At 43.0% G+C, this 18,405-nt stretch overlaps 1 protein-coding gene across 1 annotated transcript; it reads left to right on the forward strand.

The window, feature by feature from the left end:
* Positions 1 to 1,517: 1,517 nt before the first annotated feature.
* Positions 1,518 to 18,000, forward strand: cax2 (cation/H+ exchanger protein 2). Its single transcript, XM_055939983.1, has 20 exons — positions 1,518 to 1,690; positions 6,028 to 6,177; positions 6,337 to 6,443; positions 9,325 to 9,433; positions 9,604 to 9,720; positions 10,381 to 10,442; positions 10,860 to 11,024; positions 11,790 to 11,981; positions 12,222 to 12,321; positions 12,434 to 12,575; positions 14,211 to 14,394; positions 14,573 to 14,672; positions 14,797 to 14,921; positions 15,401 to 15,438; positions 15,584 to 15,696; positions 15,792 to 15,937; positions 16,139 to 16,233; positions 16,400 to 16,478; positions 16,857 to 16,965; positions 17,257 to 18,000. Exons 1-20 carry the CDS (start codon positions 1,639 to 1,641, stop codon positions 17,328 to 17,330), a joined length of 2,259 nt encoding a protein of 752 aa, XP_055795958.1. The 5' UTR covers positions 1,518 to 1,638; the 3' UTR covers positions 17,331 to 18,000.
* The last annotated feature ends 405 nt before the right edge of the window (positions 18,001 to 18,405 follow it).

The raw sequence follows: 18,405 nt of genomic DNA on the forward strand, positions 1-18,405 counted from the left end.
TATTAATGTAATTCTGTCCTTGAGTTGTTCTTGTCTATTAATGTTCTGTATTATGTCATGTTTTGTGTGGACCCCAGGACGAGTAACTGATGCTTTTGCAACAGCTAATAGGATCCTAATAAAATACCAAATACCTCCCCCTGATGTAAATATCTGATGTTCATCTGGCCCAAGCCAGGATCAATTGGACAGTGCCTTCAGAAAGTATTCACACCTAAATAAGTACAAATGTGCTTAACAAGTCACATAATAAGTTGCATGGACTCACTCTGTGTGCAATAATAGTGTTTAACATGATTTTTTAATGACTACCTCATCTCTGTACACCACACATACAATTATTTGTAAGATCCCTTAGTCGAGCAGTGAATTTCAAACACAGATTCTGTTTGCAACAAGGCACTAAAGTAATACAGCTTAAAATGAGTCGTGTTATGAGTATGCTTGTAAATGTTAAGGACTGGGGAGTTTTTGAAGAAGAAAAATAAACGCAATGGAGTTAAGCACATGCAAAATCCTAGAGTAAAACCTGGTTCAGTCTTGCTGTCCACCAGACACTGGGAGATTAACTCACCTTTCAGCAGGACAATAACATACAACACAAGGCTAAATCTACACTGGAGTTGCTTACCAAGAAGAAAGTGAATGTTCCTGAGTGGCCGAGTTACTGTTTTGACTTAGATCTGCTTTAATATCTCTGGCAAAACCTGAAAATGGTTGTCAAGCAATGATCAACAACCAATTTGATAGAGCCTAAAGGTTGTTTTAAAGAATAATGGGCAAATGTTGCACAATCCAGATGTGGAAATCGCTAAGAGACTTAACTAGAAAGACTCACAGCTGTAATCGCTGTCAAAGATGAGTCTGAAATGTATTCACTCAGGGTTGACATGTATTTTTCATTAATTTTGTTCAAATGTTATATATATTTTTAATCCATTTTAATCCCAGTTTGTAACACAACCAAATGTGGAATAAGTAAAGGGGTGTGAATACTTTCTGGATGCACTGTAAATGGATCAGAATCAACATTTCATGTAGTGTACATATCACAGATAGGTGGTTATTGTTTTGCATGTCACTTGTCTCACTGTGCCAGACACCACACCATGACTAAACGGATGGGTACAAGGCCTCTCACAGGCTGTCAAATGCAAGCATAGGCTGTCTTTGAGACTTCCTCTGGTGAAAGGTTTTGAGAAGTTTGCGACACTGAGAGCACGCACACACTTACACACAAACGCTTTCTCTCTATGGCTATGAGCATGCGATGCTCATTTTCAGTTCAGTATTCACAGATGAGTGGAGATTGCTGTACGTCTTCCTTTGTAAATGTGTAAAGGATGCACATGAAAGCCCGATCGAGCGACCAAGAGATAGGTAGACATATGCCCACTCAAACTGTATTACGAGGAATGGGAAATTAATAGGAACACCTTCCCAGTAAAGGTCTAAATGCCTAGCCTACAACACAGCCTATATAGTGCAGCAATCACTACGTTTCCCACAATTCCATGTTGCCTAATCCGTGAGCGCAGAACTCTCGGCCGTCATACAACAAGGTTGAGCAAGAAGCGCGTGATGGAACCCATTACTATAACTGACTGAGATACTGATTTGTCTCTCTCAAGCCCACACATGTCAATAGACACAGAGAGTCGACGGCGGAGATCACCCATCGACAGTCAAGGTGAGGCCGAGCTAAATAGCCTATTATTGATGTAGCTAGTGTTGTGCGATGTTAAACTTTTTTTAGACTATGTAAACTAACACACCAGCCATATACTTCGTCTCGTCGATGTGCTTTAAAAAAAAATCTATGTCATATAATAAATAATCCTACCGCGAAATAATACCTACATGTTAATACATGCACATTAGGCTACAGTGTCATTTCAAGAAATTGAACAAAGGGAAAAGATAGGTGCATTGTCTATGCCTATCCTTTTTTTGATAATGACTGTGTTACTACTGAATAAATACATTATTGTCGCGGTCACTTGAATCAAAATCTGAGAATAACCTGTGACGTATGATCACACGGAATACGCTACAGGTTAGGCCAAAAACGGCAGATGGCGATATTATCTGGTTTCATTTTACCATCCAAAGGCGTTGTATGCAGCCGGCAATACACTGCTATCCACCTTGGACCGGTTCCTACCTACAACGTTCTCCATTAAGGCTGCAAAGGCGTTGATTTCCTCCTGAAATAGATATAATGGAGAGATGGTATTTTTGTTGTTGTTGAAAATATACATACTTTCTTTATGAAACACCATTTTTAACACCATGCAAATGATACTTCCTGGTGTCGCGCCCTGCGTTCAACTAGCGGTAAACAACAGATGGCTGCAAACAGATGGCAGCACGGGATATGCAACATCTGGGATTAGTGTTTGTAGGCATTAGCCACTTTAGCATGGTGGTGGAACATTGTGTTTCATAAAGAAAGTATGCATATTTTCCCCATTTTTTCGCCAGCCTTCTTGCCATTGAATATAGTTAAGGAGGAAATCGATGCCTTCGCAGCCCGAATGGAGGAAGAACCGGTCCACTGGGATACGGGATTATTGCCTGCTGCATACAATGCAGACTGTAAATTGGAAATGACTCAATATCACCATCTGCCGGCCTTTGGGCTAGCAAAAGGTGTGGTGATACTGATGGTTTGTAGGGACTGATGGTTTGTTTACATAGCTGTTTAGAACTAACATAGCAGGTTAGGGGAGTTAAGCAAATTAGTAGAACTAACAACGCAGCAAGTTAGGAGAATTAACATGGCAAGTTAGGAGAATTAGGTTAAGGTTAGGAAAAGAGTTTGGGTTAGATTTAAAATGCTAGTTGTCACCAACTGTTGTCCCTGATACGACAACTAGATGGAGCTGTAGGCCTACTTCATATAATGACAACCATAGAAACATAAACAAACCATCAGTCCCGACAAAACAATAGTATTATAACACCTTCACCAACACATGCTCGGACACCTATCACGCAGGATTTTTTTCCTTGTGTCAAATGTTCTGCTCAGAATTTTAGAATTCATTGGGCTATAATACAGTTCAATTTTTTTTTTTTTACATAACTAGATAGGTGATAACATTGTGGACTTTTTGCTTTTCCTCAACCCCAATCATCCCCAGTCATATCCATAGAAATAGAATCTCATTCTAGTTATGTTCAGTTTCCTGAGCGGGAAAAGGTGCTGTCGTACCCTCTTCACGACTGTCTTGGTGTGTTTGGACCATGATACTTTGTTGGTGATGTGGACACCAAGGAACCTAACTCTCGACCCGCTCCACTACAGCCCCGTCGATGTTAATGGGGGCCTGTTCGGACCGCCTTTTCCTGTAGTCCACGATCAGCTCCTTAGTCTTGCTCATATTGAGGGAGAGGTTGTTGTTCTGGCAACACACTGCCAGGTCTCTAACCTCCTCTCCTCCCTCTCATCGTTGTCGGTGATCAGGCCTACTGTTATTGTGTCGCCAGCAAACTTAATAATGGTGATGGAGTCGTGTTTGGCCACGCTGTCGTGGGTGAACAGGGAGTACAGGAGGGGACTAAGCACACACCCCTGATGGGCCCCAGTGTTGAGGATCGGCGTAGCAGACGTGTTGTTGCCTACCCTTACCACCTGGGGGGGGACTTCCGTGAGGAAGTCCAGGATCCAGTTGCAGAGGGAGGTGTTTACTCCCAGGGTCCTTAGCTTAGTGGTGAGCTTTGTGGGAACTATGGTGTTGAACGCTTGAGCTGTAGTCAATGAGCTGCATTCTCTCCTAGGTGTTCCTTTTGTCAAGGTGGGAAAGGGCAGTGTTATTGTATGCTGTAGTGTTAAGATTTCCCTTCACTGGAACTAAGGGGCCTAGCCCGAACCATGAAAAACAGCCCCAGACCATTATTCTTCCTCCACCAAACTTTTACAGTTGGCACTATGCATTGGGGTAGGTAGAGTTCTCCTGGCAAAAAATACTAAGCGCACACTTCCAAGAACTAAACAAGTTGAAGTCGAGCAGTCATTTGAAAGAGTAAAAATAAATTCAGCGTGACAACTCGGGCGAAATCCATTAACGGCAAGATAATGAAATTCATTGCCCTTGACAATCAACCATTCTCTGTCGTGAATGATGTGGCTTTCGCCGCCTGGCCCGAGCACCCCGAGCCACGGTACACATTACCAAGTAGGCGCAATTTTTCAGATGTTGCCCTACCGGAGTTACACAGTATTGTTGAAACGCACATCCATGAGCTACTTGCTATGGGCGTCACTGCTATTAGCTTCACGACTGACATTTGGACCAGCGATGTCAGCCTCATTGGCATGCTGAGTCTGACAGCACAGTGGGTCAATGAGGATTTCGTACTGAGGAAAGCTGTATTGCATGCTCAAGAATGTGCTGGTTCTCATACCGCTGCTGCCATTTCAATGGCATTTGAGAACATGTTTGAAACTTGGAAACATGAACACACTCCTAGCTCCATTCGAACAACTGACTGGAGAAATAAGCTCATCAACTGCCTCTGCAGCAGACGTGATACCCTCTGTCATGGCATTGAAACGCTTGCTCAACAAAACTGCCGACAGACCGTATGGGTTAAAACTTGAAAAAGTACTCTACAAGAGGCTGCGAACTAGCGATTTGGTGGCATTCTCTCTGAGCCACTTTACTGTGTCGCCACCTTGCTCGATGCTAGGTACAAGGACCACTACTTCGATGCAGACAAGAAACCGGGTTTACGTGAAATGTTACAGACACAGCTGGACAAGATGGTAAAGGACACAGTGACAGTGTGCACTGAGGAAGAGAGGCCACGGACAGACATAGCTGAAACTTCACTGCTTGACATGTATGATAAAACCTGGATGAGACTGAACAAATGAACAACGAAACAGGACAGCAAGTATGTGAAAGAAATAGGTTTTGATTATGTTTTACTGGTAATGGGGACATACGTAAATGACAACAAAATAACTTTTTGGTCAGTGTGTGGTTAGGTTTTATTCAGGGTTACTACTCATTTTAGTCTAACAGGCATTGCTGTGTTTACAAAGTAGCTCTTTTTCCCCATGGACAAATAATGTCACTGAATGGTAGTGGGTACTGTAAGAACCGATTACCAGTAAGACACGTCTCACAAGTTTGATCTTTCAGTGTTAAGGACAGGAACTGCCCTTGTTTGTGGCTGGCGGCCTGCTAGTATCAACATTGGATAACGTCTGTCTGCCTCGTCTGGTTACAGGAATCATTAAATGTTTGTAAAATGCAGTTGAAACTATGACCTTAAGGGACATTGAAGACATTTTGGCAGAAAGATGGGGAAGTTCAAGAACATAGTTTTTGTATTTATACTGGTAAAGGGAAGTGATACTAATCCTTCTGTATTTTACTCAAATCAAAGGTTATTGGTCATGTACACAGTTTAGCAGGTGTTACTGCAGGCCTACTGTGACTATGAGAAGCCTTGGTACAGAAAAACAAGTCAGGGGAACATTAGATCACACTTTGGCCTAAGTACATTGCATGACTGCTTACCTGGGTGAATAAAGGTTAAATAAATAGTGTAATGTATTGGGTCATAAAGTTTATTTGCCACCATCAAGCACATTCTGAAAATAACCGACCAGGCAGGCACGCCTGTCTTGTTTCCTGCAGAGTTTTGTCTCTGTGAACAAGCCCAGCTTATGTCTGTCTGTGCCCATCTGTCTGTGGCTGTGTGTGTCTGCCTGTGGGAGGTGGTAGTAATTAGAAACAACAGCTCTTGTTATAGCCAGTATACAGTGCAGACGAAGACACACGTCAGACTTAGTTATGACCAGCACGAGTGTGTTCTAACTTAAATCACATGCCTCTCCTCCTCTTCCAGACATGAAGTACAGGGCATTGTCTCTGACCTACGGTCTTAACATGTCTCTCAAGTTCCACCAGAACACCACACGCTAGACCAGTGTTTACCAAACACTTTGGGCCATGGCCAGAACCTCTTGTGCCATTGCTTACATCTCCTCTCCTTGTCCACTCCCTGCAGATTATCCATGGGACCAAGATCACCGGGGGGGGCACCTGTGTGTGGCCAGCCTGCACTCCGAGCTGAGGGATGCCTGCACCACCTCGCTTTCCCCCTCCCTCCTCCCCGGACCAGGTGTCTACACGCCAAAATGTCCGTCCACACACACACGTGAGTACAAGGTCCAGTCACATTTTGGTACTATAGCACTAGGAGAAGAGAGGGCGCTAACGGTTGAAATGGATCCGGGCCAGAGATGAACTTTTGGTTGTTATTATTAACCTCAATAGAGTTTGATTGTAACATGATTGAATACATCTCACCCTTCAGGACTCAGCGCCCATGCCTCTGATGATGTATGGGAGGATGCCACCAACAAGACCACTATCAGAGCAGAGAACGAAGTGGAGGCCAACAAGCTAGCCAACAACTACAGGGTATAGTACAGTATAGTATATGAAGCAGAATAAACAACATTGCAGATGAATGAAAGATGTTGATCCATCCCAGGGATGCAGCACACGATCATACAAATTCACAATACTTACACTTTCAACACAATAAAAACATACCATACCAAGGAATTTAAGAAAAGTCACTAACAAAACACGTTCCTGAAAAACAAACACATTCCTCAGTCAAAACGTAATCAACCAACTGTCTGAAATGTCCTAGCGACACCAAAACATCCAACTTTGTAGAATTCTAGAGATCATTCCAAAGGTGCATAATTAACTAAACGCAGATCTACCTAACTCAATGCTGACCAAAAGGATCTCCAGAGTTGGCCATCCCTGTGATCCGGTCTGGTGACTCATATGTCTGTAATTTAACAGTGATGTAAGGTATGGCAGAAGTTTGCACGAGGGCTTTATAAACTAAAATAGAGCAGTGCATTGATCTATAAGACTTTAGAAAATGCATACAGAATGCAGTGTACTGAACCTATCACCGGTAATAAAGCATAGTGCACTATAATAAACTGTGTCCATTGGCTTCAATATAGTGGCAGCTGCATTCATATACCGTGCATTCGGAAAGTATTCAGACCCCTTGACTTTTTCCATGTTTTGTTATGTTACAGCCTTATTCTAAAATGGATTTTGAAAAAATTAAATACCTTACTTACATAAGATTTCAGACCCTTTGTTATGAGACTTGAAATTGAGCTCAGGTGCATCCTGTTTCCATTGATCATCCTTGAGATGTTTCTACAACTTGTTTGGAGTCTACCTGTGGTAAATTCAATTGATTGGACATGATTTGGGAAGGCACACACCTGTCTATATAAGATCCCACAGTTGACAGAGCATGTCAGAGCAAAAACCAAGCCATGAGGTTGAAGGAATTGTCCGTAGAGCTCCGAGACAGGATTGTGTCGAGGCACAGATCTGGGGAAGGGCCTCAAAAGGGCCCCAGAAGGGCTTCCATCACTCTTAAATGGAAGAAGTTTGGAACCACCAACACTCTTCCTAGAGCTGGCCGCCGGGCCAAAGTGAGCAATCTTGGGGGAGAAGGTCCTTGGTCAGGGAGGTGACCAAGAACCCGAAGGTCACTCTGACTGAGCCTCCAGAGTTCCTCTGTGGAGATGGGAGAACCTTCCAGAAGGACATCCATCTCTGCCGCACTCCACCAATCAGGCCTTTATGGTAGAGTGGCCAGACTGAAGCCACCCCTCAGTAAAAGGCACATGGAGTTTGGAGTTTGCCAAAAGGCACCTAAAGACTCTCATACCATGAGAAACAAGATTCTCTGGTCTGATGAAACCTAGCTTGAACTCTTTAGCCTGAATGCCAAGCGTCACGTCTGGAGGAAACCTGACACCATCCAAACGGTGAAGCATGGTGGTGGCAGCATCATGCTGTGGGGATGTTTTTCACAGGCAAAGACTGGGAGACTAGTCAGGATCGATGGAAAGATAAACGGAGCAAAGTACCGAAAGATCCTTGATGAAAACCTGCTCCAGACCGCTCATGACCTCAGACTGGGGCGAAGTTTATCTTCCATAAAGACAACAACCCTAAGCACACAGCCAGGAAAACGCAGGAGTTGCTTCAGGACTGAATGTCCTTGAGTGGCCCATCCAGAGCCCTGAAAATAGCAGCGCAGCGACGCTCCCCATCCAACCTGACAGAGCTTGAGAGGATCTGCAGAGAAGAATGGGAGAAACTCCCCAAATACAGGTGTGCCAAGCTTGTAGCGTCATACCCAAGAAGACTCTAGGCTCTAATCGCTGCCAAAGGTGCTTCAACAAAGTGCTGAGTAAAGGGTCTGTATACTTATGTACCTGTAATAATTAAGGATTTTTTTGTTGTTTATTTTTATTTACTTTTTTCTCCCCAATTTTATGATATCCAATTGGTAGTTACAGTCTTGTCCCATCGCTCCAACTCTCGTACGGCCGAGAGCCTTGCGTCCTCTGAAACACGACCCTGCCAAGCCGCACTGTTTCTTGACACCCTGCTTGCTTAACCCAGAAGCCAGCCACACCAATGTGTCGGAGGAAACACCATACAACTGGCGACTGTGTCAGTGTGCATGTGCCCGGCTCGCCACAGGAGTCGCTAGAGTGCGATGGGACAAGGACATCCCAACACAGCCCGGGCTCGTACCGGCCAAGTACATTTTTTTGTTTGTTTTTTTGTTTTAATGAATTTACCAAAATTTCTAAAAACCTGTTTTTGCTTTGTCATGGGTTATTGTGTGTAGATTGATGGGGGGAAAACAATTTAATCAATTTTAGAATAAGTCTGTAACGTAACAAAATGTGAAAAAAGTTAAGGGGTCTGAATACTTTCCGAATGCACTGTATATAAAGTGTGATATTGGGACGCAAACTCAACATTTAAACTGACATGGTACAGGTGTCTTCTTTTTTTAAGCCCATGACCATGTGTGTGAGGCGTATACTTTTATTTCAAAGTAGATTTGTTTAAGACTACCAAGAAACACTCTGTGACCCTGATTTAGCCCACTGCAGTAAAATGTTAACATGGTTAAAACTATCATTTTGCTATCATGGTCATTCCTTGCATCCATAGCTCTGTCGTTGAATTTGAGAGTTGTTACATTTCTCCAGCCTTATCCCCCGCTTTTTACTGAAATAGTGTTGGGGAGAAGGCTTTGTCATTGTTTTAACTGCTGATTTGCCACTGTACGCAGGGTGTCTAGCACATCACAAGTAGAGTTGTTGAAATGAAAACAAATATTTACTAAATCTGAAGTTAGAAAGTATGTTTTGTACAGGTTCAAATGAACTGTAAATCATGTGTGCACATTTACTCTCTCGCTGTGTGTGCGCGTGCATGCGTGTTTTAGTTTGGATTTAGGAAGTGGAAGAGTCATGTGACGGAGCGTCCCTTTGAGGACAGGTCGGATGTGGTCAAGGAGCTCTATTCAGAGCTCAACGTCATCAAACCACACACAGGTGAGTGTTTGTGTGTGTTTTTGTGTATGTAAGGAGGAAAAGTAGTCAACTCTATAGATGTCACTGTGATACTCAGTACAAACCCTGAAGTCCTCAATCATGGCTTGCTGTGAATAGGACTACATGGCGTCATCACTAATTTCTCTCTGTCTGTGTCTGTGTGATGTTAGGTCATCTGATCACCTGTGGAAATGTGGTGTATGTGTTGTTGTTTGGCTGGTGGGTGTCTCTGGGCTACCTCCTGGTCAGCATACTGATGTTCATCACCATCATTGAAGTACCATATGGTATGGATATCCATTAGCAGTACTTACTGTCTATCCTTTGGCAGTACTGTGTTATCAATTTTTTTTGCCACATGCGCCGAATACAACAGGTGTAGACCTTACAGTGAAATGCTTACTTACAAGCCCTTAACCAACAATGTTTTAAGAAGTTTTAAGAAAAAATAGGTAAGTCCAAAAAATAGAAAATTAAAGTAACAAATAATTAAACAGCAGCAGTAAAATAACAACAGCGAGGCTATATACAGGGGGTACGGGTAGAGTCAATGTGCGGGGGCACCGGTTAGTCGAGGTAATTGAGGTATTACCCTCGCTCTCATCAAAGAAAAAGTAGAACGGGGTGAGTAATCGCTGTCCTGATATCTAGAAGCTCTTTTCAGTCATAAGATATGGTGGCAGAAACATTATGTACAAAATAAGTTACAAATAACGCGAAAAAGCACACACAATAGCACAATTGTTTAGGGAATCATAAAACGGCAGCCATCACCTCCGGCACCATTATTTTCGATAATTATGATAATTATTATAATTGGTGGACTCCAATCTGAGATGAAAACTTTGTATCTTGTGGAGGGAGGGATTATCACATACTGCCATCCTAACATATGATTCCTTTAGATATGATTGAGTCTCTCGCTCTCTCTCCCTTTCTGCTTTTAGGGAAGATGTGCTGGAAGTTGTCTTGGTATTTCTTATGGCCATTTGGGAAGTCCATACAGGAGGTACAGTAATACGTGTTTTGTCCATCACATTGCTTCCACTGGAAAAGATCAGGTTAGAGGAAGTCAGTTAGAACTGTTAAGATACGCCACATCTGTTTCAGCTCCTGTCTTCACTTCCTGTCTGTTTGTCTGGGGTGGCTGGGTAGCAGAAGTCCCTGTTTCCTTTCCCTACCACAAGCCATTCACCTCATAACACCCACTTCATCTGACTGGTCATTAAAGGCAAATGTCCACAACAATCATGTAGACTTAAAGGTCTATGTTATCGAAGCATATAAAATAGCTAGAATACAGCTAGATTGTTGAACATTGTTGAACATGTGATGACTTATAGGGCAAAGATTAGACAGACAGACAATGTCCTCTAAGAGAATGAATGTTGTGTCTGGGCTAAACTCTCCTGTGTTCCCCCTCTAGTTGGGAGGAGGTGTAGGGAGGTGCTGTGGGAGGTTCCCCCACTGTGAGGCCATCCCAGAGGATGTGGAGGACAATGAGGACGCTTCTCCCATCCTCCTGCCATCACCCACTGAAGAGCCCATCCCAGACCTGCTACAGGGGCCACTGCAGCACAAGCCCTACTGGGTAAGAGTCTGATGTGTGATGTGGGGGCTTATAGACAGTTGCGGAAAAATATATTGACACCTTGCACTTTTCTTAAATAATTCCTAATTTCTACTAAAATAAAATTTAACAAACTTTTGGTCACCACACCTTGTTATTGGATTTTCAACATTGCAGAACCAATTTTATTTTTCTTAACTTAAGTTTACACATTTGATTTAGAAAATAATGAGCTTGCTGTACCTTTCTGCTAACCTTTCATGTTTGTTTACTTTTCCTTTACGCGCACATTTTTTGTGGTCACCCTCCCTTCACATTTCCCACTGTCAATTGTGATTGATAATTATTCAAACTTTACTGGTGAAACGTCCATGCAGCACCTCTATACAGTAGCATAGCCTACCTGTGTTTAGTTTCAATCAAAGCACCTATTTTGCCTAGTGGCCCTTCGCACAATCATCCTAAAATCTCATACGAATTGAGATGGTGTTTTTTTGTCTTAGAGTAACTTTATACTATGCTATTATATTCGGCTCTTATGTAGAATGCTATCATTATGTGATATTGCATACATTGATTCAGCTTTGATCTAACTTTATTAAACGAGCACCATTCGCCATGAGTAGTCTGTTATCTACAATTAGAGCAGCGATTGTGCGTAAAGTAGAGTGTCATGCGCAGAAGTTTCGAGACCTTTAGCTGTCGGGAAGAGGGGTCCAGAAAGGTTGGATCTGCAGCCACTGCGTGTGATTTATACCTTCTATCTGTCTCCTCTATCCTGTGTAGCATCGTGTGAGCACGTATGTGTGGCTGCTGTTGGGTTATCCTTTGCTGGTTGTGGTTCACTCCATGGCCTGCCTGATCTCCTGGCTGCTGGTGTTCACCATTCCCGTGGCCAAGATGAATGCCCGGACCCTGGCCTCCATCCTTCTCATGCCCCCTGAGAACCTGTCTGTCTCCACCTGCTCAAAGAGGAAGGTAGGGGCAGGGCAGGCAGACAGGGCGCTGATAATTTAAGAATTTAAGCCAGGTATAGCCAGATCTCCTCCTTGGGTGTTGGCTATGCAGGCCTTTGTTCTAACCCTGCTGTAACACACATGTTTTAGAAAATCTAAGGCCTTGGTGAGCAGCTGGTAAAATGAATAAGATTTTCTAGATTAGGTCTCTGTAAAGAAGCCATGTATTATTACTAACTGTAATATCCTGTATGACTTCCAGCCTCAGGGTTGTGAGACTCGAGCGCTGCTGTGCTGCTACCACGCGGTCAACTGGTATTACTACAAATACACTGTGGATGGGATCAATGTGTTCGCTGTCAGTATCCTTTATCACAAGGCCTATAGTGTTGGGGCCAAAAGGACTAGGCCGGCGTTGTTTTTGGACCAGTCATTTTACATTTTACATGTTGAATTCCTTAGCCCCTTCATCAGACCTCCTTCCCCTGGTGATAGTGTCCCTGGTGATTGGCTATGTAGATAAAGGAAACCAGTTTGCCAGCTCTGAGGTCAAGTTTGCCACAGCAGTCGGCTCCATCATTCCTCTGTCCTACTACATCGGCATGGGCATCGCCAGGTCAGCACACGCACTCACACACAAATACTGGAGGGGGGAGTGGGGTATGTTGAGCCACCCTTGTTTCTAGGAAACCATACACAAAATTAACAATTTGACCAAATATTTGGGAAGAGGTCATCATTTCATGGAGTCTGTGAAGGAAGAAACCACATGGAAAAAGTGGTAAACAGTTGCGTCCAAAATAACAGATTTTCAGCAAGTCAAATTAATTTATTGTGTTAAGGTGTCGTGATGCTTGTATATAAACAAAAGTAGAGATTGTTCTATACATCAGTTGGTGTCTCTTTAAGCTTCTATATGATGTCCTAAACCTAGCATGAAGGTACATCCTTGTAGCTGTGTGGGCTAATAGTAAAAATGTTTGCCTTGGGGGCAAGTTGAGCCAATGGCAAGTTGAGCCAATGTAAGTGTTTTCTTTCCAGGTGTAATGCAAGTCATTATCACTGGGATATGAGGTAACAACAGGGCCTATGTTTAAAGTGTACAAAAAAGTACAAATTGTTTGTTAGGCGTTAAGCCTGTGTTAAAAGATGCTTAATAACCATATCAGTGCCGAGACCCCAGCAAAAAGGGTCTTTTCATTTATCTAACTTTCTGCATCTGCATGTCCAGCCCTTATATTTAGGATCACAATGAAGTGTTTTACAATTTTATTTTCAGGACGACCAGAGCTACAAGTACAACACAACACAATTTGATATGAAACAGTTGCATTAATGAGTTATATTGACAAATGAGTGCTGCAAGTACAGCAATAGAATATACAACTAGTCAGTGACATCTCTGTGGAGTTTGTGACAGCAACTATGTGAGCTTATTACAGTATATGTCGTGGGATTTCCTGTGATCTTCTATGTAGAAGAACCCCTCACCTTCTAACGACTCTTGTGAGCAAAACATGTTACCTGTTTGTGAGAGTCTCAGCTTTTCATGGTTAGCTTTTAATAGTTTGTAGCTCAACCCATTCACTCTACAGAGATTTTTGTAAAAAGACCTGGCCCCGCTCTAGCTCAGCCCCCATTAATGGTCGGTATCTACGGATGCAGAGGAAATTGATTGATCCAATGGTACAACCCATAAGTATGTATGTAGCTCATACACACTATGTTTAAAAGGTAAGTCCAAAACGCACCGGTGTTACAGTGGGACTCATTGGTTCAATGATTCAAAGACAAAAAAGCTATTTTGATTGTGTAGAATGGTGTTTGGGAAATTAGGATATACATGGTTTTAAAAAGGCAGTGATAATATTTCATTCGGTACAGAAATGTGTAGCTGGCAATACCCAGGGTAAATTGTGTCAAGAGACAACTTTTTTGGACAAGCTGTGTTTTCAAAACTGTAATGTTTACATGAATTACGATTTATTTCCAGGGATACACAGAACCCTGACAGATATCTTTGTTAGAATGGATACTATATTTCCCTTGACAGATTGATGCTGAATGAAAAAAATGGCTCTTCTTACCCCACTCTCTCCTACATATTCCCATAAACAAACATGGATACAGTACATGTATACTTGAGGAGCAAACATGACTAGGAATACTCGTATTACCCTTTATTTTAAAGCTGAATAAAAACAAACCCACAACAAAGTCATATGAACAATGCCCCTTATCCCTTCTGCAGTATCTCTGCCCAGAGCAACTTTGCGGTGGGGGCGGTGGTGAATGCGACCTTTGGCTCCATCACAGAGATGACCTTCTATATCACGGCCCTGCTGAGGGGTCACCGCGCTGGTAATGCCTGTCTGCAGGAGATCGTTAAATCTGCCCTCACCGGCACACTGCTGGGCTGCATCCTCTTCATCCCTGTGAGTCACACACACACACACACACACACACACACACACACACACACACACACACACACACACACACACACACACACACACACACACACACTGAAATGTAATACGTCTCTTTTTCCTTCCTCTTTTGTGCGTACTCTGCCAACCACCCACTCTTGCTCACTCTTTCGTACCTCTCTAGGGGATCTGTATGATCATAGGAGGGCTGAGACACAGGGAGCAGAGGTTTAACAGTCGTTCAGCTGGGGTCAGTTCTGCCTTGCTCTTCATCTCTGTGGGAGGTGAGTCCAGACCTCCTCACCACCAACTCCTCCCTTCGTCCTTACTCCTCACCCCGTATTACCCCGTATTACCTCACCCCGTTTTATTCCCCTGGCTTACCCTCTCCTCATCCTGTCTCTGTAGGTGTGTTTGCCCCCACGCTGTTCTCTAAGGCGTATGGGAACCTGGTGTGTGACAACTGCACCAATTCCACAGGGGGAAACACCACCAGCGGGTCCTTCGTCTGCCGCAACTGTCACTACGACCTGGTCAGTAACGCTTAGTCATGCTCAATCATTAACGGACACAGGGTCAAACTGTAACATTCAATCATTAACGGACACAGGGTCAAACTGTAACATTCAATCATTAACGGACACAGGGTCAAACTGTAACATTCAATCATTAACGGACACAGGGTCAAACTGTAACATTCAATCATTAACGGACACAGGGTCAAACTGTAACATTCAATCATTAACGGACACAGGGTCAAACTGTAACATTCAATCATTAACGGACACAGGGTCAAACTGTAACATTCAATCATTAACGGACACAGGGTCAAACTGTAACATTCAATCATTAACGGACACAGGGTCAAACTGTAACATTCAATCATCAACGGACACAGGGTCAAACTGTAATTCCGCAAAGTAACAGAAACACTCTTCTGTATAGTACTGTAGTAGACAGTCATGTGGCACTGAGTATTTCACCTGATGATATATTGTCATCTTACCAACAGAGTGAGAACAACTACACCTTGTTCCACAGCCACATCCAGTGAGTGTTGAGAGGTTCTGCTCCAAATTATTAGCACTTTTTTTGTAATTCATGATCTGAGTGAATATTTAAAAAATATATACTTTTGTAAAGAATTGTAATACTCATCTTTATTTGTGTGTGTATTTGTGTGTGTGTGTCTCAGGCCACTGGTGTACACGGTCTCCTTCCTTCTGCCTGTTGCTTACATCATTGGTTTAATCTTCACACTGAAGACACACTCACACATCTACGACATTCACGTTGGCGAGGGACAGGGTAAGAGTAAAATACACACACACACACACACAGTTATAAACTGTATAAGTAACAGCCATCCATAACTGTGTGTGTGTGTGTGTGTGTGTCTGCAGTGACCGGTCACCATGGTGCAGTTGTCCACTGGTCTCGGTGGAGAGCTCTGGCCATCCTCATCATAGCCACTCTACTGATGTCAGCCTGCGCTGATGTTACCACTGAACACATCCAGCCCATACTGAGTCAGCCCAATATCTCACAGGTACTGTATACACACACACACACAGACACACACACAGACACACACACAGACACACACACACACACACACACACACACACACACACACACACACACACACACACACACACACACACACACACACGGTTGTCTTGTCATCATGATGATCTCCCTATCGCTCCCTCTCCTCTCGACCCTCACTCTCTCTCTCGTTGTTCATCAGTACTTCATAGGAGTAACAGTGCTGGCCATGGTACCTGAGATCCCAGAGATTGTCAACGGGATCCAGTTTGCCCTTCAGAACAACATCAGTCTGAGGTGGGTCCTCACTAACAGAGGTCACGAACAGTTGTTTTTCCTAACCACATGATCTGACGGGGTAGAAACTGCAATGGTGACCTGTTGGTTAGCAGGTATTCTCTGACCGTAACAAGTGTTTGATGGGGAGTGACTGACTGCTCCTCTGTTGTGTTGCTTTTCTCAGCCTGGAGGTGGGCAGCTGCATCGCTGTACAGGTCTGCATGCTCCAGATCCCCCTGCTTGTTTTATTCAACGCCTTCTACGTAAGACACTACCCCTTGACTGTACCTATCACTAGATAACTAATCAATAATATAAGTCCAGTTGAGAAAGGAAACCGCATGCAGCAGGATGTGTGAGCAGAACCTGGTCAGCTTAAATGGAGCTCCAACTCAGGTAGGCGTGATTGTTACTAAAGTAGCATCCAATTGGTGCACTCTCAGCTGATGTCAGCTAAGGCGGGCACTCGGATTCCCTTTCTGAAGTGACTTCGCTTAAATTTTCATGGATGGATTACATTTTTTCATTTGATTTGTCAACTCACCCAAAGACCATAGTTATACCATGGGAGACTATAGAAATAAATGTTGATGGTAAAAACAGACAAGTAATTTCCTGTGTGTGTGTGTGTGTTATGACAGGATGTGGGCTTTGTGCTAATATTCTGTGACCTGCATCTGTGGGCCAGCATCTTCAGCGTGGTCCTCGTCAACTACATCTTCATGGATGGCAAATCGGACTACTTCCAAGGTAAGGCGTGACTGGAGGGTTTGCCTCAGAGCGATCCATCCAAACCTGTATGCCTGACTGTTTCTGCATCAGTCAACATGGCATTGTAAACAACAGTGTTGTTCAATGCAGAAACGGTCAGCTACACTGTACACAGGGTAATCAATTAACACGTTGAAATGATCATTGATCCAATCAAATCATCCTTGTCCATCTGTTGCCGGTCATCGTAGGATATTGATTATTTGAGCATGAGAGAACTGCCCTCTAGTGGATTAAGTGTTTATCTGGACTGTGTTTTCCTCTCGTCAGGCACTGCTCTGGTGGTGGTCTACCTCATCCTCCTGGCATCGTACTTCTTCGCTCCATCGCCAGCTGGCTGCTGAGGGACTAATCTGAGCATCATCTTGTTACCTTTTACATCAGACTAAGTTGCATTTGTTTTTTTACTCCTTAGTTAAGTTATTTATGGAATTGAATATGGTGTGCAGACTGCTAGACATCTAGAAATTTCTCTGGACTGCGGTTCAAAAAACATTCTAACAGTTGGTGATGAACACTGTAGCGTCAGCCCACTCTCACAACTCCAGCTAACAAAATATATACTGTAATCCTCCTGTTCCACGCTACATTTCGTCACTCATCTGATTCTGGCAAATCAGAATCTACATATTTTCTTAGAACCACTTCTCTGAATTTACTGATTTTACACACCAACCAAACCTTAGTACTGTACTCCCTTGCTGTTTAATATTATTGCTTTTAAAACCATCACTGAGAATGTTCAATAGAAGCTATGCAAACTGGAGGACAACATTCAACTGTCAGAGCTATGATTAGTCGGTGTACAGTTTGGTAAACTTTACACTGGACCTCTCTCCCTGGCTTAGGTTTGTTTTTATTTTTGTACTTGTTTGAAAACACTAGGGTGTTTTCAGCAGGCTCTGTAAAGAAGGTATTTTTGTACATTTAAAACATGTTTAGAAGACGTCAAACTTATTTTGTCAATGCTAAAAGTATTTTAATGCAAAGGAATAAATACATTTAATAGCCAAATGTGTGGGTGTTTAACGAGCCACAGTTGCTTTGACGATAAATCATTCTGAAAGACCTTAAGAATTTGAAAATGTCAAAGGGCCTATCCAGACTTCCAGATCACTATGGTTAATGGAACCTTTTTGAAACGTCAGCCACTTCACTTGTCAAAGTCTGTCATCCACCCGACCTGACAATGACAATTATCCAAGTTGGACTTTTTCCTGCATTACAAAATGTATTTTTTGCAATCAGATTAATAAAGCACTTTTGTGGGGAAAACTCAATCGGAGTGGCTGGGCCTGGCACCCATGGCTGCACCCCAGCCCAGTCATGTTAAATCCATAGATTAGGGCCTAATGATTTTTTCAATTCACTGATTTCCTTATGAACTCATAGTTTATTGTTGTGTACATTTTTCAGAAC

The sequence above is a fragment of the Salvelinus fontinalis genome, chromosome 12 (genome assembly GCF_029448725.1).
Source record: "Salvelinus fontinalis isolate EN_2023a chromosome 12, ASM2944872v1, whole genome shotgun sequence".
NCBI lineage: Eukaryota > Metazoa > Chordata > Actinopteri > Salmoniformes > Salmonidae > Salvelinus > Salvelinus fontinalis.

What these genes read in the sequence shown, in the direction of transcription:
- cax2 (XM_055939983.1), top strand. Translation starts at nt 1,639, where the DNA reads ATGTCAATAGACACAGAGAGTCGACGGCGGAGATCACCCATCGACAGT. An exon ending in ATCACCCATCGACAGTCAAG is followed by an intron (nt 1,691 to 6,027) that starts GTGAGGCCGAGC and finishes CACTCCCTGCAG; the next exon opens with ATTATCCATGGGACCAAGAT. An exon ending in CATCATTGAAGTACCATATG is followed by an intron (nt 9,721 to 10,380) that starts GTATGGATATCC and finishes TTCTGCTTTTAG; the next exon opens with GGAAGATGTGCTGGAAGTTG.